Genomic DNA, 20,019 nt, shown 5'->3' with positions numbered 1-20,019 from the left:
CCGAAGTCCAGACATCTGGTGCCTTCATGGCTAGAGTTGTATAAGCATCCGGAAATTGAGCCCAGGTCTCCTGCGAGACAGACAAGGCTTCTACTGCTTAACCGCTGGGGCCTCCAGCCCAGCACACGGGACAAGCTGATCTTCTGCTCAGAGTGGGAGCTGTTTGTGCCACGGGGCCAGCGCACCTTCGACTCCTGCACCGTCCTGTGTTGTCCCTGGCAAAGTCTGGGGGAGGAGCTGTGGGGCAGGCGCCAGGCTGAGCCACCACGAGTAAACAGCGGTGCAGTCCAAGAGGACTTTACTACCTTCTTTCCAGGGCCACATCCACCTCTCTGGGATGGGCAGATAAGATGGTTCTTCAAGCCTTGCAGGCTCTGGGAGCAGCATTTAGAGGCCTGGGTAGGGCTCCGAAGCAAGGTTCCTACTGCGTCCCTTGCAAAGCCAGGCAAGCAGCTGCCATCCCCCAGCGCCTGATGTCCTTGCCCAGGGTCGGAGTTGTGTTAGGTTCCCTAAGCCAGTGATTCTCAACCAGCATGTCCCAAGGTCCTGCCAGGTGTGCAAACAGGATTTGCAGGATAAAACTCAGATGTCAGGTAGGACCCCAGCGTGTCACGAACACTGACGTTGCTGTGGGCTTGCTGTTCTTTGCAACACACTTGCTCTCTTATACTTCTGCACTCAAAAAATGGTGAAAATTAGGAGCTGCCCTTTTCCCAGGAGGACCCTTGAGTCTGATACAGTTAAGAACTGCTCTAAGCAGCTTGGATGGAGCCAGACTCAGAAAAATGTGTCCCTAATGCCCAGGGCAGTCCTACTACAGCAGAGGGAGGGGAATAGAGTGCCCATCAGCAGGGGCAGGGGCAATCTGAGGAGTGAAGGACTTGCCTATCCCCCTTCCCATCCCCAGCCTGCCCCAAGCAGGGGTTCACCTCTGAGCTGCATCAGCTCTGGCAAGGTGCTGTCTGACCACAAAGGTGTGGGCAAGGTGGAGACCTGTCCACACTAGACCTGAACAGCCCAAGGGTGGCCAGTGGCAGTAACCTAGCGCCGAGCTGCCCCGGGGTTTACCAAGACGAGGGACTTGCAGGAGACCTGGGGCATTTTAAACATCTCTGCTGGGCTTTTCCAGGGCAGCTGGCCCCATCGCTGCAGTATTCATGTGTCTGATCTAATTGCAGTGCCGAGGTGATTTATGGGAACCTATAAGCCTCAAAAGACAGACAGACACTAAGCCTAGACAGACAGACAGACAGACACGGAGCTGGGACTTACAGAACTCTCACACGTGGCTTCCTTTCCAGCTTTACTGAGCAGAATGAAAAAATTATCCTTCTGAGGCAAGTAGAAAATTTAGGAATTATTAGTCAAAGGCACATATTCTAAAAAAATCTTTGTACATATATACATCTCAATTAATTATAAATACACATAGAAAAAAAAACAGGCAAACGACAAGCAGATTAAAAAGTGCTAACAAAAAAGGAAGGGGGGGGAGAGGAAAAGGGACTTATTTAAAAAAATACATACAATCAGTAGGACAGCATAATAATTTAGTTAAAAGATATTGTTACATATTATTAAACCCTGACGCAAACACAGGATTGGGGGCGAGGGGAAGAATTTGCCTGAAGGTGCTCTGTTGTTTCCAGAGATGGGGCGGGGAGAATTGCATATATCTTAAAATCAAAAACAGCAACAAAACCACCACATACAACTCCAGGGAATGGGTTTCAGGGGTTCCCCCGGGAAGGCGTGACCAGAACCAGAGCACCTGGTGGTTATTCCTGAGTTTAAGCCTCTTTGAAATGGGGTTTTGTTGGGGGTGGGGGGTGTTATCCTTTTGCTGAGGGTTCGACAAGTGCCCGAATGGATGAGACAAGTGACATTAAATAAGGGCCCAGAAGCTCGGAGGGAAAAAGGGGTTTCAAGGCTGTGGCCGAGTGTTGCGAATCTAGGGCATCTCCTAAACGGGCGCGGGTGGAGGCAGGGTTGTAAACAGAGCCCCAGTGAACCAGTGGGTCCTGGCTCCAGGAGGGCCTGGGACAGGCTGTTCTCTTCCCTCCTGGGAAAGGGGTCCGGAGTCACCACGTCCTTGGGAACAGAGAAGCATCCGAACGCCAGGCAGGAGACGGTGGGAGGGCCGGGCAGGAGTGCCCCTCGCCTGTCGCACTTTGGGCTTCTGCTTCTGGGGGAGGGAGGGGGACGGTTTTTCTACTCTTTGGTGCTCGTGCAAGGTAAGGGGGTTGCCTGCAGTTCTGATCAAAGCCCCCAGCCCCAGGGAAAGCGGGTGTCAGCAAGGCCAGCCAGCCTGCCCAGCACAGCAAAGTCCAGAGGCTGCCACGATCGGATCAGGAGAAAGCCCTTCCTCCTTCCTGGCCAGCACCGGGGCCTGCAGGAGGGACAGTACAGGCCAAGGTGGGCATCTCTCTGGAAGGGCTGCATGTGCTGGGGGAGGGAAGGGGAGAAGGCGGCTCCCCCGCCCCAGGCAGGAAGCAGCAACACTGCAGTGAAACACGTTCCAAAATGCTTGGTGCAGGTGGGGAGTGTTATCCCCATGGGACACGATGGGAAACTGAGGCACCTGCAGGTCTGGGGGGAGGGGGGCAGATGAGGATGGGGATGGATATTCTCTGCTAAGCAGGAGCTCGCTCTTTGGTACTGAAGCTGGCACCTGCTGTAGCCGCTCAGCGTGGACGGCGCTGCTGCCTGGCTCTGCCTCTGCCTCGCTGGCCCCCGACCTCTCCCAGGCACAACCAGCGTAGGCTGTGCTGGAAAAGGGAGATCCAGACACGGAGATCCAGACTCCTTGTGCTCCTGGAGTCGGGGCTGCTCTCCCTGCCTGCCTGGCAGGACGGGATGCTCGAGCTGGTGGGCGACAGGCTGTACAAGTAACGAGGGGGGGTCCAGGGGAACGTGACCTTGCCAAGCCCTCAGTGTGCCCAGGGGTAGGGACAGGGATGGGACCCGCGGCCCCTCTGCGGCTGGCTGGCAGAATACTGATAACGGGGTCCCAGCAGTACAGAATGGGGGCACCCCACCGGGCTGGGACACTGCCCGCACCCCCAGCGGCTGTCAGGTCCCTGCCGGTGAGGGGCTGTCAGACTGGGCTGGGGGGAGCACAGCGCACTGGGAGTCGTCAGTTTAATGCGGCCCCCGTGCAGTCCTCTGCAGACAGGCACGCTCGCTCAGGGGCTCCACACTCGGGGGTCTCTCGACCTTCCCCGTCCCTGCCTCTGGACTGGGCCCAGTGCCCGCCCCGTCCCCTCCAGAGCCGCAGCAAGCGCCTGAAATAAAGGCTGACTCCAGCTGACCTGACAGAACCTGCCCGGGACGGCTGGCAACAGGGGCTGGTCACTGGCTTGCTTCCCTGCCTGGTGAGTGGGGTGACAGCAGCTCAGTAGTCTGCAGGAAGGTGGCGGGGTCTGTCAGTGGCCCTCCTGGGTCGTGCCTGAGCAGGACTGTTGGAGCAGGATGACCGCGAGGCGGGCTCCTCTGCTCGCTCCCTCTGTCCGTCTCCATGCAGGCGGCTGCCTCGTGCATAAACAAACTCTGCTCTGTGGAGCCAGAGCCTCCCGCCCCACTCCTGCCTGCGGGGTGTTCCAGGCTGAGGCCGGGGCTCCCCCCACTCCCAGCAAAGGACACTGGATGTGCAGGCACCAGGCACCGGTGGCTCAAGGGTCACCATAGGGCCCGCTGAACTGGATAACGCTCTGGCGCTCCTGCGAGAGGGAGCCATCCTGGGGAGCCACCGACAGCGTCCGCAGCATCTCCTCCAGGATCTCCTTGAAGTTGATGTTGGCGTCCGGCTGGGTGAAGTTGTCCTGTGGCAGTGGCGGGGCCTGCAGGTGGTCTGGGGCGGCCAGGGGCAAGTGTTCGTGCAGGGTGGGGTGGAGGGGCCCAGGGCACCCTGGCAGCATGGGCATGGCAGGGCTCTCGTAGGCCGGGGCCAGGCCGAAGCCGTAGTGCAGCCTGTGCTGCTGGGGCGGTGTCAGGCCCGGCTCGGCAGGGAAGTGCAGGGCGCCTGGGTCCGGGTTCGGCGCCACGTCGGGAAGGCTGTTGCTGGGGGGGCTGTAGGTCAAGTCCAGGATCTCGTTCTGGCTGAGGGAGTGTCTGGGCAGGGGGGGTGGGACCTGGGTGAGGTCCAGCAGCGGGGACAGGAGGTGCTGGGGCAGGCCATAGGGCAGCCCCCTGTCCTGCGCCAGCAGCAGCCGCTGGTCCTGCTTCCGCTTCACGTTCTCGTGCATCTGCTTCAGCTCCTCCCGCACCTTGTACACGCAGCTCTCGGGGATCTTTATCCCTGTGGGGCAGACATGACGGGTGGCACCAGTCAGTTTCCTCAGTGCCCAAGCCCCCACATCTAAGCTAAGGGAGCTCCATCCCCTGCACATCCGTGCCAACCTGAGGGGGCAGCTCCCTGCAGACATGCCCCTGCTGCTTGCTCAGGCCCAGACATCCAGGAGGGGCCCAAGCCTGTGGTCCCGGCACTGAGCAAGGCCCCAGCCTGTGCCACCGCCCCGCTGAGTGCTGGCACTGGGCCGGAAGTCACTGCGGTTTATCGGGCAGCGACTCGGGTGGCCTCACATCCTGAAACCTGAGGGGCCCCTGCCTGGATCACACCCTTGTGCTGAGTTTATCTGCCCTCAGGACAAGAGAATAAGGCATGTCCTGCCACGCAGCCACCCCACGTGGCCCTTCTGCCCATACCTAGGCTTGCAGTACTGGCTCCATCACTCACCCACTTGCTTCTTCTTCTCCTTGGTCTTAAGGCGGACGATCTGCAGGTAGCTGGTGTTGGTGATGTCTGCCATGATGCTGGCGATCTTGCTCCAGACCCGCAGCAGGGCACCGCACAGCATGTAATAGTGGCGCAGACGCATGCCCTGGAAGCACTCCTTGCCCTCCTGGATCAGTTTGCAGTTGCGATTCCTTTGCCATCACACAGGGAGAAGAGCAGGGGGGTTATTGCTAGCTCCTGCCCCTGCCCTGTTTCCCAAAGCTTGTGGGCCCCTCGGAAGTAAGAACTGGCTGGCAGGAACTGCCCCCTGCCCGCCCCCAACACTGCAAGGCCTCGTGGTGTCAGAGCAAAGCTCGAGATGTTGGGAGGAGCTCCTCAGAGCCCACCTGAGCAGGGCCAGGCTGGGGCTGGGGCTTCCCTCGCAGCCCACGGCCCGGCGCGAGGAGCCAACACGGGCATCAAGCCAACCTGGGCAGGCAGCCACAACCCCAGAGAGAGGGCTCCGTCTGGGGGGGAAAGCACTGCTCCCCCACAGCCAGGCCCGGGCCCCGGCCAGGCCTCACTCACCAGATGGCGTGGTTGCACTTGGTGAGGGAGAACAGGTAGTTGCTCTCCCAGTGCTCCTTGGCCTCTTCGGGTGACACCTGCAAAGGAAGCGGTCGGAGCAGCTCAGACTCTCCCGCTCTCCTGGGGCAGGGAGTCGGCAGCCCGGGGCTGCACATCAGGACACCTGGGTTCTACCCCCACTTTGCCGCGGCTGGGAGTGACCCCGGGCCGGTCATGTCAACACAGGCCTCAGCTTCCCCCTGTTAACCAGGGAGGACAGTACTTGGAGCAATGCCAGCGTGGGAAGGGAGGAGCATGTGGCAGCCACAGGACACCCCCACATCTCCCAAGCACCAACTGCAGTGCTAGAGCCTGAGCAAATGGGAGCAAGTGGCACAGGCAGGGGCCACAGTGCAGGCCTTTGACCAGGACACCCTCCGCAGTGCAGGGTGTGGATGGCCAGCATCTTCCCAGATGTCCCCCGCCCATCTCCCTGGCACCTGCTAGGGGCCCAAGAGTTGCAGGCTGTAACAGGGCAGGGACCTGGTGGGAACCCCAGAGGAACACAAGTGGCTCAGCCTCATGCCAGGGCTGGGGCACAGGCGCCTGTGCGAGGACAGGACTCAGCCCTGCAGTGACTGAATGAGCGAGGGCAGCAGCTGGGTGTCAGCCCCCCACCTACCCGCCGGTACTTCTTGAGGAGGCTGTCGAGGCTTTCGGCTTGGCTCTGCTTCCCGATGTTGGGCTTGTAGAGGAGGAAGTTCTTGCCACGGTTCTGCTCCGCCAGCAGACACGTGTACTTGGAGCCCCGGGCCTGTGGGTGCAAGGTGCACAGCTACGCTCATGTGTGTGGCTGGCACGGAGGGGTCCAGGTTTCCCAGGTACCGGCACCACTGGCATCCGCTTTCCCCAGGCCTTTCCCTTGGGGCCTTACTGTGAGTGGCATGACGCACACAACAGACCAAGCCCTAGCACAGCCTTCCCTGGCCCTGCAGCCACCTGGGGACCTCCGGCCTGGCCTGCTTTGAGGCAGGTACGCAGTGCAGGGGTTGCCGCCATAGCAGGCAGGACAGGGAGTGCCCGCGTACAGGGGGCAGGGAATTTCCAACCAGCTCCCTTCTCCGCTGATCTGCCAGCACACCTGGATCCAAGGTGGCTCAGGGCCAAGGCTGCTTCTATTATCCACTTGGGGATGGCCCAGAGACTCTCCTGGGGCCCCCGTGACCGTGCTTCTGCCAGCCCCTGGCTGGTGCCTGCCAAACCAGCCCTTCTCGAGCTGGCATCGGCCCCAGCCCTACGGCCCATGGCCCTGGCACCTCGCACTGCCTCTGGCAGCAAGCTCACCTTGTAGGAGAGGTAGAAGCCATCATGGGTTCCTGTCAGTTTGAGAGATTTCTCATATGCGTCCTCCCACTTCATGCCCCTGTCGACGCTGATCTGATCAGGACAAATACGTGGCATTATTTGGGGTAGGGGGGGCACTGGGGTCTCCCTTCAGCCCAGCTGTCCTCAACATGCTGCAAGGCCCCTCAGCCCCAAGACAGGCAACCCAGGCTTCCAAGGGATGCAAGCCCAAGCCAGAGCCAGCCGCTGAACTACGCTAAAAGTGCCTGTGTGACTGCCCCAAGGAAGTCCGGGCTCTCACTGCTGCAGGAATCTCTGCCAACCCATGGTACCCAGACCCTCACCCGGCTCAGGAAAGCAGAGCTGAGCACAATGCCTTCTTGATGCTCAGAGGCGGCACAGGACACTTCTACTGCTGAATACATTAAGCCTTGGAAAGGGTGGGGGGGAAAACCAGGGTGAGCTGAGTGCTTGGGGCAGGGGTCTTTCTTGGGATCTCATCCCCTCCCCTTTATTGTTCTGTCTCAGCTCCCTGCGGCAGGGACAGCAACCTGGCCCCTCCATACAGCACCTATTACCAGGCACCCTGATTTGTGACAGGGCTTTAGCTCTACAGGGCACAGGTGAACGGCTCCTTCCAGCTGCTGCACAACCCTACACCAGCAGCTCAAGCTAGGGTGGCCTGCTGGACAGCTGTGGAGCCAAGCAGTCTCAGCTGGGACTGCTGGGCAGGCTCTTCCCTGCACTCCTGTTTACCTTGTAGAACACGACCTGGCCGTCCTGGGGGTGCCCGGGGGTCAGGAACATCTCCTTGCTCTCCTCGTAGATCTCATCCACTCCCGGGGCCAAGTCTGTGGAGGAGGCAGGAAAAGAATATGCACATCAGTCTCAGATCTGGGAGGCAGAGCGTGGGTGGAGGGAAGTGGCTTCTGGCCATGGTTCAACCCCTCCCCAGGGATTCCCCATGCCAGTGCCCTGCAGGTCAGCTCTGTCTGGCAGCTGCCAAGGCACCCAGCCAGGGTAACCGATCCCCTGGCAGGTGATCCTCAAGCAGGAGGGTTCTTTGCATTCACTGGAAGGGATCCCGTGGTCAGGGGCTGGGCAGAGTTATGGGTGGGTGCTGAACAAACCCCGTTGTCCCAGAGAAGCCTCCAGAGCTCTGAGTAGCTATACCAGGGACCTGTCCTGCTCTGGAGGAACCACCATGGTCCTTGTGGTGTTGTTCCCTATGCCAGCCGCTTCACTTGAGTCCAAACCCACAGCCAAGTGCCCTCCCTGCCCCACTTCATGCCCAGATCCAGCACACAGAGCCCTGCCCCCTACCCCACTACATTCCCAGCACTGGAGAGCCCGGGGAGGGCAAGAGAAGCTGGGTTTGACAGGGGGAGACTAAGGCAGAAAAGTCATTAATGCTTCCAGGACAGGACACCCATTGTCACAGGGTCAACAGAGCGGCCAGAAGCAGCATGAGCTGGACATGAGTGTAACTGTGCTGAACACTGATGGGCCACTCGCAGCTAACAGTGGCTGGAGGTGGCAGACGGACATTGTGGAGAGCTATTGGCCACAGAGGAAGCAAGCAGGGAAAGTTGGGGTTGGACCTACACCCAGCTGGAGGGGTCTGGGCCCCTCTCCCCTCCCTACCGAGGATGCCCATGTCGTATCTGCCCTCCTTCTTGTCCTTCTCAATCAGGTAGTCGAAGGTATCGGAGAAGTACTGGAAGAGCATGTTCTGCTTGTGCACCTCCAGGCCCAGGATGCGGTTCAGGAACTTGGTGATGGAGCAGTCTGCAGTGGTGGGGAAGAGTGTGGTGAGGGGTGGGGCAGCAGCAATGTGCCCCCCACCTCCTGTCTCAGTGTCGTCTCCCCCTCACCCCATCCTCAGTGCTCCCTACATCCTGGCTGGCACCTGGCTCTGCCCTGCAGGCCGAGTATCTGTGGCCCTTGCGCATGGGATGACCCGACACTCACCCTTCTCCACGGAGATGGAGCCGTACTTCATCTCCCTGCAGCAGATCCCAACAGAGACAAGACCTTGCTTCATTTCTGCAATGACAGTGGGGGGCGCTCGTGAGCTGTAGCATGGACCTTCTTCCCAGCACACAGCAGCCCTGATGGCCACTCTGCCAGCAGGCAAACCCACCTCCCTGAGCCAGCACCATCTGACTCACATCCTGATACTGCTGCATTCTCAGCTTCAGTCCTGCTGCCTGGCTCCTTCCTTTGGTCTTCCCCACCCACCAGATGACAATGAATTGCTCCCAGCGCTGTACCCATGACCCATACTCTGGCCCCAAACAGCTAAGGCAGCAGGCAGTGCCTCCAGATAGAAACCCTTCAGGCAAAGCCATCCTCACCATGGAAAAACGCAGCCTCTCCACCGGGATAGTACTTGGGCACGGGCACCTTGCTCTCGCCATGAGTGAGGATGGTGGTGAGGACTCTGTCCAGTGCTCTTGCCCCGTACTGCAGCAAGGAGAGCATAGTCACACAGGTGGATCTAACTGAACTCCCTCCTCTGCAGGGTGGAGAGGCCCTAGGGACAAGGTCCTTCCCAGCAGCAGGTGGGGAGCAGGAAGAACCTCCCACCGGATGCTACTGTAGTAAATGCAGCCCCCAGAGCATGGGCCTTGGGGGCCTGAGGGGAAACTTTGGGACCTGACACAACCGGGGTTAAGGGGGCTCCTTTAAAACAATGCAGGCTGCAGAAGTGATGCCTGAGCACAGCAGCCTGCATGTTCTCACCCTAGCTCAGACACTGATGCCCTCTCTAGACAGGCAATCTCTCCCCTGGCTCCCAGTAGGACAAAGAGGAACAGTCTCCCCTCCCTGCCAGGAAGAACGAGGTGCTCTCAAGAGCTATTACACACTCCCAGTGCTGGCATTTTTCACCCATGCGGGAAACTCTGGTCCCAGCTCTCACAGGGCTGGACTAAGTGGTGATGGAGCCAGCACTGATCTCATCCTACCAGAGGGGTGCGCCAACTGCTCTCAATGGACTAGCTATGATAGCACGCAGAGCTGCTATAAGGCACCTTGTTCTCAAAGTTGTACTTGCTGAGGTCCCTGGATTCAGTGGCTCTTCGGTCTCCGTGAGTTAAGGCACCCTAGAAAGAGACAGCAAGCAGGAAACTTTTCAGAAAGGCTGGGGAGGAGGAAGAGCTCCGTCCTTAAAGATCAGTTAAGCCTCATGTAATGAACTGATTCCGCAGGTCACGTTTTCTGGCCACATCAACAAGTTGTACCAGATCAACCTCACCACTATTCCCAGGACTGAATGGGACTGTTAGGGATTAGTTCTTCCAGCCTCCCTGGACACATCCAGGACATTCTCCTACAGCCTCCTAATGCATCACATACTACATGGCTGGACAGCCTCCATACGGCCGGTAGGTTGCCTGTCACCCTTATGTCCAAGGGTGTTTTTAATTCCAATGGCCTGAGCTGCTGTGAACCAACGGAGGAAGGATGATCAAAGCGAGCAAGGCTCAGCAATGCTACAGGCAGGCACCAGTCTGCTGGGATACAAACGTATTCTGCATTTGCCAGAAACGGTGATACCTGAGTCCAAGGTGCTGCCTGGCGTATAAGTCACTAAAGAGCCCATCTGCCTTCCGGAAGGGAATGGGAGTGAACTCCTGACATGATGGGGGAATTCCAGCAGCTTGAATTACAGCCTGCTTCCCCAAATCCTTCCTGCCATCTCCATTATAGACTGCATTTGGCTTGGCTTCCTGTTCCCAGCTACCAGCCTGCTGGTAAGCTTCCTCCTTGCACCACAGAGATGCATTTCAGGGAGAGGTAATGTAATCCCTCGCACAAGGGATGTATGTGGGACACGGATGCTTGGCAAATGAGCTGCTTTGGGAGGTTTCTGAGTCTCCCGCTGCCGCCCATCCCAGCACTTACTAGGCTCTCCAAGCGCTTGGCAACGATGGATGCGAACCTCCTTTCCCCTGCCAGCTCGGAGATCAGGAAGACATACTCTGGGGCAGAGACCTGGTTCGATCGGTGTGTTCGACCTGCCAGTGCAAAGGGGTGAATAAGGGAGATAAGCCTAGCCTGGCCCGCCTGGTGCGGAAGGAGCTGCTCTGCCAGTGACCAAGAGCAGTGGTTTGGAAACTGAATCCGTCCACGGCATCTTGGGGTCTTTCCCCACCTTGGTGCTGCTAAGTTCAGCCCCATCCCTTCTATCTTCCTCTGAGCCTGCTGCCCTGGCTTACCAGGGACCAAAGCATGTGAATATGCCATCCATGGAGTCCCCGTGTAAAACTGGGCTGTACATGCACTCCTTTTATGCTCCAGGAACAAAGAGCTTGCTTCACCCTGGGAACTGGCTAGTGATCGGGTGCAGTGCTCGCTTTGCGCACACAGCACCACCAGCTCAGCCTGCTGTACCATGACCTGCTATTGCAGTCCAGTCCCTTACTCCTCTGCATGAGTTACACAGGCAGTCCACCCTGTCCACACAAGTGCTTCCCCTTCTTGTCCCAGAAATCCCCCCGTCCCAAGCCCATGTGGACTTTCCTGCAGCTCAACGCCAGCTGCTTCACATCTGGATTTGTCTCTGGGCTGGACACATTCCAGGACTGCCCCACTGTGCTACTGGGCTCCCAAAACAGTCTGAGATGTCAGGCAAAGGCTGCGCACAAACCAAAGGCCTGACCCGTGTTCTACAGCTAACGAGTGAAAGGGAAGTGATGGAGAGCGCCGGGTTCTTACCGAATTGCTGGATGGCTCGATCTGCGCTCCAGGGCAATTCCAGTGTCATGTGGACCCGACGCTTCTGGTTCTTCACTCGCCTATCTGCTTGGAGGGAGATACCTGAGCTGGAGGCCTCGGAGATTATTGCTACAAGCTGCAAGAGACACAACCAGAGTGAGGAGTTGCACTGGAGTTCCCAGAGACCTGGGGTGTGGCTGCAGGGGAAACACCTGAGCAATCCCAGGCTGCAGGGTCAGTCCCATCCATGGGATCCCTTGCTGATTCCAAGCGGGGTCTGGTTCGTATTGGTTTTCCAGGCCCAAGGGCTGGCAGTGAGCTGCTGGGGTGTGTAGAACCTGAAATGCCACCCCACAACACTGTGCAGCAACCACTTCTGGCTAATAGGAGCACAGCTTCTAGGCTCAAGGCTCCAGCTCAGCTCCCTCTGCCAGCAGGAGAGGGACCAAGTGACAGCCTTCAGGAGTGAGGAAACTCTAGCTGGCAGAAGGGTGCAAAGGGGAGGTGTAGAGGAAGGGAGGGGGAACAATTGCCAGGTCCCCTCTTGCTCCACCTCACCACACCTGCTCCCAGGCAGATGCAGGGCCCTGCTCACCTTGTCCCCATTCATAAAACGTTCCTTCTCCTTCAGATTGACGTGGTCTATGGAGAGGCCCTGCTCTGCCCGGGACTCGAACACGACCGAGCCGTCTGACCTGCACACCACCCGGCCCTTCCTGCCCGTCATCTGCATGGCCCGGCATGGGAGAGACAGGATGTTAATGAGACACACCCGTACACACCCTCCCCGCCATCCCCAGAGAGTGTATTTCAGGGAAGCTCTAACAGTTCAGGAACTAAAGACTCGGGTGACAGCAATTGCCAGCAGCTGCAAACTCAGCCTGTGCAGCCAGTCAAGAGGGGGCATATGACGCTGAGGGCATGGGTACACCCCTTCCAGGGCTGGCATGGCAGTGCCCGCTCAAGGTGACATGAGGAACAACCAGTCTGGCTGCCCCTGCCCCACAGGTGCCCCTGGTGCCCCGAGACAGTTCCCCTGCTCAGGCTGCCATACCTCTGCCACGTGGTCCGGGCCTCCAAAGTGATTGATCAATTCATCCAAGGTATTGAGAGGTAGCTCTTTGCCCAGTGCTTTTACTTTTGCTAGGAGGTCCTGCTTCATCTTCTCCACGTGCTCGATCACTCCCAGGCTGTGCAGGTCCTTTTGGGAAGTTGGCAAGTGCAAACTGCCTGTAGGGGTGAAAAGCACGGGCTCAGAGTCCAGCCAGGAAGTGGCAAACATGAGATCCTGAGAGCAGCAACAGGCACAATCGCTGGGTGACCCCTATGGACCTAGCAGAGGAGCCGGCTGCTGTCACTCTCGCACGCCATGTGTGGGAGAGCTTTCTCCTGAGGGCTAAGATTTCGTGTACACGTGCACACCCACACCCCACTGCCAATTCCGATCAGAACAAGGCCTGCAAGCCATTTGTTTGCCTTTGGCATGTGACTCAGGGCTCTGCTAGCACGGGTGGTCTAATAGGCCCAAGAAGCCTGGGTTATCCAGCTCTTCTTGCCCAGTCTCTAGCAGTCACACAGACTGACTCAATGGATCAAACCCAGCTGTGACGGCAGAGCTGCTTCCACGGAGGGCCCCAAGACACCAAGAACACCAGCTCTGCATCAGCTCTCCAACCCTGCTGGGATGGCAACCCCCCCCACCCCAAAATACATAAGAGCACTAGTTTGGGGGCTGGTATCTCCCCTGTAGTCTGTCCCTGCATTGGAGAGGCATTGACCCCAGCCTGGCTCACCTCTGTCCTCGGAGGCAAAGCCGTTGTAGGTGTGCTCGACAAAGATGACATCGTCATTGTCGACCACGGACTCCGGGGAGGAGTTGAAGTCGCTGTCCAGCCCCACATCCGAGTCAGTGCTACTGTCATCGCTGATCTTGATCACGCTGGAGGGGTCGTAGCTGCCCCGCAGGGCCTTAGCACAGCGGCCTCTCTGCTTCCCTGCGAGGGACAGCGAGCGGTGTGAGAGTGGGGGCCCCGTCCTCGTGGGGCAATGCACAGCAGCAAGCACTGGCTCGCATAGAGGAGGCACAAGGGAGCAGAGGATGCCCCAGCAAAAGGCAGATTTGAGACAAGGACAACTCGGAAGGGAAAGAGAGAGACAGAGAAAGAAAGAGAAAGAAAGAGAGAGAGAGAGAAAGGAAGGAAGAACGAGCCATTCTCATCAGGGCTGAGGCTGGCCGTGACCTCCTGAGCATGGCTGAGCCTGGTTCTAGCTGGGTGCTGTGTTAGCAAAGCAGTGTGTACCGCCCCTCCACCTCTGTGGAGAAGGTGCAGACTTAACTGTCACTAGAGGAAAGAGGCTGGCGTGTTAGCGTTGGCGGGAGAGCAATCATTGACTCCCAAGTGCAGCAAGACAGGCCCCTGCTTGCGACTGGGCCTGTGTGGCAGCCTGCTAGGGCTGCTTCCATCGAGCCATCAGCACCACTCTGTCCTTTTCCCACTTTTGCCCCATCCCACTTGCAGAGAACCCCGGGTCACACGGGAGACTGTTCTTACCTGCAGCTGCGGCTGGGGATTTGCTAGGTGACTGGATGTTTTCCAGGGCACCTGCCATGCTATAAGGTTAGGGGTGCGGGACAGAAAAACTCTTTGGCAGCAAGAGGGCTCGCACGTGCAGCTGGGACTCTGCCCATCAGTCTAGAGAGAGCAGGAGTAACCTGTGTTGCAGGAGGAGGGGGGAAAGGGGCATGGCTACCGGGCAAGTCACAAGGGCTAGTAACCACTTTGGGGAAAAGGAGAGAGGTTTCGAGGGTGGGGAAATGACCTGGAGGGCAACTAGCTACATGCCTAGGATGAGACTGTTGCAGGGATCTGAAAGGGGGCAAACCAAAACCAGGGCAAAGTAGCAAAAGCATGAAGTGGGGGAAGGAAGGAGGAGACACAGAAAGCTGAGTGGCTGGGGTGCAGCAGCAAGGCGGGAGGTCAGATGCTGGGCAGAGGAGGGTGGTCTTACGTTTTCTTTTAATGCCAGTTCCTTTTTCTCTCTTTCTTTTGGTTGAAGGAAAGTGCTTCTGAATTAGTGATAGAAAGACGCCTCTGAAAGTAAGATGCAAAATTTATTCTAGCTACCAGGAATAGGAACAGCTGCTGGTTATACTGTATCAGCGTGTACCTGAGAGGGTGCTCTGTGCAAGTGGGAAAGGGGGTAAATCCAGCATTACCTCCCTGCAAGCGAGTCTGAGCCAGTACGCTTCAGATCTACGGGCTAACAGGGACTCGTGTGGAGAGGTTGAGGCCGTTTCACCGGAAGGCCCGGATGGGAAGCGACGTGAGATAGCTTGGGTTGCGGCCACAAAGCTGCAGCCTTGGAACAGGGACTTTGGGTGAATGCCACACATGCAATACAAGGGGCAACGCTCTCTCTCTTGGATTTCCACCTGCTTCTACCAGACCCGGGAGCAAAACTGTTCTGGGAAACTAAAGCAACATAAGCACAGACGACCACGGGTGTGGTGCTGCCACATGAGACACCAAAGCTATCAGATCTTTATATAGCAGGTCTGAAGTGGGACACTCTAGATTTAGAAGCTGTTACATCAGGAGTGAAAAATCTGGTAAGTCCCGACATTCCCAAAGATCTCAGCGTTTTGCACAGCCTAATGTGTCCACTGCCCTGCCAGGTACTGGGCTTGCCAGGAACGGCACAGGAGGTCAGCTAGCTTGTCTCTGACAAACACACTCTTCTGAGCCTAACTGGGAATTGCTGCGCCCCCAGGTAAAGGACACTGATACGCAAACATGGGCTATGTAGTGGGTCTCAGTGAATGGGGAGAAGGAAAAAAAAAATCAGAAGAGGTGAAATCAAAAGGATGTGTCTGTGGGCTGTTTTGCAAATAAGAGATTATGCTTTGATGCTGACTGCACAGGGAGGGGGTCAAGCCCCGGGGACGGTGGATGAGCCTTTAATGAGCTCTGCCTGAAACAAATGCTGAAAGCAAAAGTGGTGAGGCATGGATGTGATACTTGCCCACTGCGAGACAGAGGGAACCAGGGCAGGGGGTAAAGCCAGACCAATCCACTTAGACTGCCTGGAGGTGTGCAGGGAGAGAGACATCATACTATTCCCTTGAGAGGACAGAGCACAGGGCCTGAGGCTCCACTGGGTCTGAATTGCTTTTGAAAATGGATTGAGTTCACTTAGGCAGTTGTGAGAACGTGGCTGACCCTGTGCCGAATACAGTGAGCTATCCTAGTCGCAAAGAAAGGAACACACGCGTCAGTCCAACCCATGCTAGCACTTTCCTGGCATAAGGCACGGAGACACCATCTGCTGCTTTGTACCGATGTCGAAAGGTGATCGTTTGGAATCCCAACTTTGCAGGACAGTAAGTCTGATCGTACTGTCCCACGTCAAGATATCTGTAGGGTCTTAAAACCCCTCACCAAATAGGGCTGTGTTGCTCATTGGTTTTTAATACTGTATGCTTAAAAATACCCTGCGGTATCTCGGTGTTGAGGGCCATGTTACCCAGATAAGTTCAACGAAATACCCAGCAAAAATCAAAGGCATGTCTCTCTCTCTTTCACCCCCCTGCCCAGGTACACAACCCAGGCAGCTGCACATGTGGCTCTTCTGGGTGCATGAGAAGCTTGGGCCTGGGAAATGCAGCATCTTGAATGCCCAAGAGAACCCTTTTCAGGGCTCGAGGTGGAAGGCATTGCCTGGGCAGAACTGCAGCACATGGGCCACCCTGGCAGTGAGCCCACCAAGCTAAAGCCTTCCCACTTTCCCTCCTTAGCCCCGAGAGCACAAGGATCTGGACTCACTCTGCAGCAGAGACAAAGCAGTTTAGGTGCCCGTCGTTCTCGTCCAAGACTTCCCTGGTGCGCGCTTCGCCGGTGGACTGCAGCCCAATGACGATGCACTGGGGAGAGAAGCAAAGGGCAGCACAGCCCTGTGTTAGCAAACTGGTGTCATGCTACACTGTAAGCCAGCCCTCGCGGCCTGCCAGTATTGGCAGGCAGCACTATTTTTCCTTCCTGATAACAAACTCGTCGATTGCTCTACGTTGTTCCTGCCTGAAATTTCCCAGTTCCAAGGGACTGCAAGTTCAAGACACGCCAGAGCTGAAAAATTGGGTATATCTGTCAGCTCTAAGTCAACTCAAAGCATTCTTCCAAAAGCACGGCATCAGGTTTGCTGTAAAACAGTGCTAAGGACGATCCTGCATTCATCCTGAATGGCTGGAAATGAAACCCCTGAAGACCTGATTTCACCAACAAGCGCTAGATACCTTCAAGTCATCGATACCCTAAGCAACATGTGGCCTCTTCATTGGGAACAATCATGGATTAACTTCTGTGAAAAAACCTTTCTTCCCCACTATCCCACCCAGGTGACAGAGAAGTATTTACTAAGCAATGCGTGGCTGGGCTTCAGTATGCAACAGGTTTATGCTGGGGGAAGACCAGTGGCATGAAAGATGAGACAATGCTCATTCACCTCAGTATGACACAGTTCTCAAGCAACATAGAGAGGGGCCGTCAGCAGGGCTGTGGGACTTAGACTGTGTGTGTTATCTGGAACCAGGCAACCCTGTTTGGCTCCAGTGATCCTTGTAAACATCTCAGTGATGTCAAAAGGCTTCACCATCATCTTCCAGCCATGCTGCAAGAACAATCAGCTTCCCTGCTACAAAACAGCATCTGTGAGACCCCCCTTGAATGCCCACCTCCTGCCAGGAGATGTGCTTACTGAACCTCCACAGCTGGGCTCAAGTGCCATACCTTGTCCTTTGCCAGCTCCTCCTTGGCGAGCTCAACAAGGCGCCGGACTTTAGCAGCGATACAGAGATACTTGAAGAAACGCTGGTGAGCAGACCAGAACTGACCCCACAAGGACTTCCGAGACTCCAGGCCAATCCAGTCGGCAGCCTGCTGGAACACCATCAATGCCTCTGCCCACTGGAAGCATCGACAAGAGAGGCAGGTCAGTAACCCATTTGTGTCACGGATATTAACACTGTTGGGATGTCACAACTGTTGTCACGGCCCTCTGGAGAGAGCTGAGGGATGGTAGGGACCTGGCTCACCAGCTGTGCTGCTTTGTTGTAGACAAGCTTGTACTGCTGATCCAGCGGGATTTCCTCTATCCTGAAAGTGACTCCAGAGAAACTGAGCTGCCTGGCGATGTACATTCCACTCACTTTCATGTCCATCGCCACGATTTCCATTGCACCAACGCCCCTGAGGAGGAAAGATGGATGCAGGCCATTAGGGAAATCCCTTTGCTCTGAACAGCAGCAATGAGGAGCAGGCCCAGCTGGAGAACTAAGGCCTGAGGTCAGGGTTTGGCATTTCCATCAAGTTCTCTTTGGGCAGTAACAAACCCTGCCTCTTTGTCCCTACACTGCAGGTCCCATTCCACATTTCCTGGGTGAGCAAATCTCTTCACCTCTTTCTCTCTAACTCCAGCGGAGCTGATGGTGAAACCGAAACGAGAGGCGAGGCTGTCTGACCAGCGGGAACTGCAACAGCCTCATCTTCTCCCCTGCTCCTCCAGAAGAGCTCCAGCACAAGCCATGTCTGCTCTTATTCTGAACAGACACTGGCAGCTGCCTTCATTTAACACTCATTGCTAAGGAGGACACAGTGTTCTGCTCCATCATTGACAGGACAGCTCAGTACTTAATAGCCAAACAGATGGGGAGCTGGGAAGGAAGGAAAAGGGCACAGCCAGGGAACTAGTGGCAAAGAGCAGTGCCGCCAAGCAATGGGTTTCTTCCTGACCCAAACCAAAGCCAGGACTGGTAGAAGAGAAGCCAGGTAGGACTCCCAGGACCTACCTCTTTTCAATCGCATGCAGGAACTCATCAAACGAACGGAAGGGGGTGCCCTCTCCCCAGATCCCCAGGCGGCTCATGTATATCATGTTTTTTGGCTCGGAGGCACCTGTTTGCAAGGAACGCACTGTTAGCAAACCACAGCAGCTGCACATAGCTTCGTCCTAGGCAGGCCTCGAGTGAGCCAGCCCTTTTGAAAGCTCACAATAAATTCTGACTGCATTTTCCAACAAGGAGTTACTTTTCTTGCTTCTGTGGGCCCTTTCAGAGAGCTTTGCAAAACCCTGCCCTCATTGTATGCTGGCAGGGAAGCAGTGCTATACAGACTGACCAGCCAGCAGGCAAGGGGTTAAGAGGACTTGCCCAAAGGCCACAAGACGAGTTGCCCAGCTAGGAAGAAAGCCACGAGTCCTGACTCGAAAGTCCCCTGCATTAAAGGATGGTCACATGTGGTGCATGTGACTGTATTTTTTCAGCCAACACCTTATTAGCTGACTGGAACTAGGGAATCCCCCAGCACAGACTCTTACCTGTGGCACTGGCATAGACGACCCTGGATAGAGGCAGTTTGTTTTGAAGGTCCAACACTGCTTTGCCAATTTTAGTGGAACTAGCATTTTTGGCTTTGTGGCATTCATCGAATACGATCTACGGGGGAATGTCAGTTAAGGAGAACGAGGTGCATGGTATTCATTGAGGGAAGAGAAGGAAATCCCAAGCCAGCTGCCTCCAGCATAGCTGAATCCCCTTCAAGCTGAATCCCACCCACCCAGAACCTCTCACTCCAGGCTCCCTGGGCCCCCTGCTCCTCAAAGGCTGCAGCAATTCTCCACCCTTCCTCTGTTGTTCCCTATTGAATTACGTCCCATTGTCACGCAGAGGGGAAGAATGCTGAAAATATTAGTCACATATCCACCCAGCCTCGATTCCCACAGATGCTCTAATGGGAAGATTTTCAAATGGGATTGAAGGGACCCGGTAGCACAAATGCCAGCCACTTGCCCGAAAAAGTCACATGGGGCATTTTCAAAATCCCATTTCATGACCAGAATGAGCTCACTCATCTGGGACAGCTGATACCAGTGGCTTTACTGAGCTCAGCTCCCTGGAGACAGATATCGGTTATCTTTTTAGGATACAACTCCGTCGAAGTTCTCCCCGCACCAGTCCATAATCTGCTTTAATCGTGTTCTGTGCTGTCCGCCCGCTTGGCTTTCACCGATCAAAGCAGGGTAAGTGGCAAATAGGACTCCCTCTGAGGTAGCTGTGTCACCGTATTTAATCTATAGGGAAAGAGTAAGAAAAGACCAGGCACTCAAAATGCTTATGTATAGCACATTTCACTTCATTGCCTGCCTGAAACCAAAACAGCTTGGAAGACGGCAGATACAGGGCATATGCAACACGCTGTGTTGCATATAAGGAGCGTTATACTCATATCGTGCAACCAGTATGGGGAGAAGAGACATGAAGGCTCACTAATAACAAACTTCTGTAAGGCTTGTATTTGGCACAGAGGTTTCATGATGACAGAGACCTTTAGCACTTAGATGTCTGTCTCTCACTGTCAGCGTGCTGGCACATCTGGATCTATTTAATGAACACAGAATCCTGACTTGGAGGCAAGTACTTGGCTGGCTGGAGTCACTTATTTCTTTTTCTAAGCAACAGCTTTGCATGTTATAATTAAAAGCCTCTCCCTGCTGGTTGTTTACCTCCTTGCAGAAGATGGCTTCCTGTTTATTGTACAATATCGTTACGGTTCAACTGTACCTGACTTCATTATACAAAGGAAAAACAAAGCATACAATGAGTTGCAGAAAATGCCATTCAA

At 56.0% G+C, this 20,019-nt stretch overlaps 1 protein-coding gene across 5 annotated transcripts in view; it reads right to left on the bottom strand.

The window, feature by feature from the left end:
- Positions 1–1,290: 1,290 nt before the first annotated feature.
- The window catches only part of SBNO2 (strawberry notch homolog 2), a 101,515-nt gene continuing 82,786 nt past the window's right edge, over positions 1,291–20,019 (bottom strand). For all 5 annotated transcript variants that reach the window (XM_059719712.1, XM_019484123.2, XM_006272524.4 and 2 more), the window contains 22 exons: positions 19,325–19,468; positions 18,716–18,833; positions 18,189–18,294; positions 17,436–17,589; positions 17,131–17,307; positions 16,171–16,268; positions 14,357–14,439; positions 13,141–13,341; positions 12,402–12,577; positions 11,943–12,074; positions 11,348–11,483; positions 10,535–10,647; positions 9,661–9,732; positions 8,983–9,091; positions 8,597–8,671; positions 8,270–8,413; positions 7,382–7,476; positions 6,626–6,718; positions 5,964–6,095; positions 5,303–5,379; positions 4,736–4,926; positions 1,291–4,297 (listed from right to left, as the gene is read on the bottom strand). In XM_059719712.1, coding sequence (XP_059575695.1) covers positions 3,672–4,297; positions 4,736–4,926; positions 5,303–5,379; positions 5,964–6,095; positions 6,626–6,718; positions 7,382–7,476; positions 8,270–8,413; positions 8,597–8,671; positions 8,983–9,091; positions 9,661–9,732; positions 10,535–10,647; positions 11,348–11,483; positions 11,943–12,074; positions 12,402–12,577; positions 13,141–13,341; positions 14,357–14,439; positions 16,171–16,268; positions 17,131–17,307; positions 17,436–17,589; positions 18,189–18,294; positions 18,716–18,833; positions 19,325–19,468 — 3,252 coding nt within the window. In that variant the 3' untranslated portion in view covers positions 1,291–3,671. The remainder of the gene's footprint in view (positions 4,298–4,735; positions 4,927–5,302; positions 5,380–5,963; positions 6,096–6,625; positions 6,719–7,381; positions 7,477–8,269; positions 8,414–8,596; positions 8,672–8,982; positions 9,092–9,660; positions 9,733–10,534; positions 10,648–11,347; positions 11,484–11,942; positions 12,075–12,401; positions 12,578–13,140; positions 13,342–14,356; positions 14,440–16,170; positions 16,269–17,130; positions 17,308–17,435; positions 17,590–18,188; positions 18,295–18,715; positions 18,834–19,324; positions 19,469–20,019) is intronic.

Source organism: Alligator mississippiensis, chromosome 16 (genome assembly GCF_030867095.1).
Source record: "Alligator mississippiensis isolate rAllMis1 chromosome 16, rAllMis1, whole genome shotgun sequence".
Classification (NCBI taxonomy): Eukaryota; Metazoa; Chordata; order Crocodylia; family Alligatoridae; genus Alligator; species Alligator mississippiensis.
The sequence above is the reverse complement of the archived record's forward strand: the minus strand, read 5'-3'. Positions and strand labels throughout refer to the sequence as shown.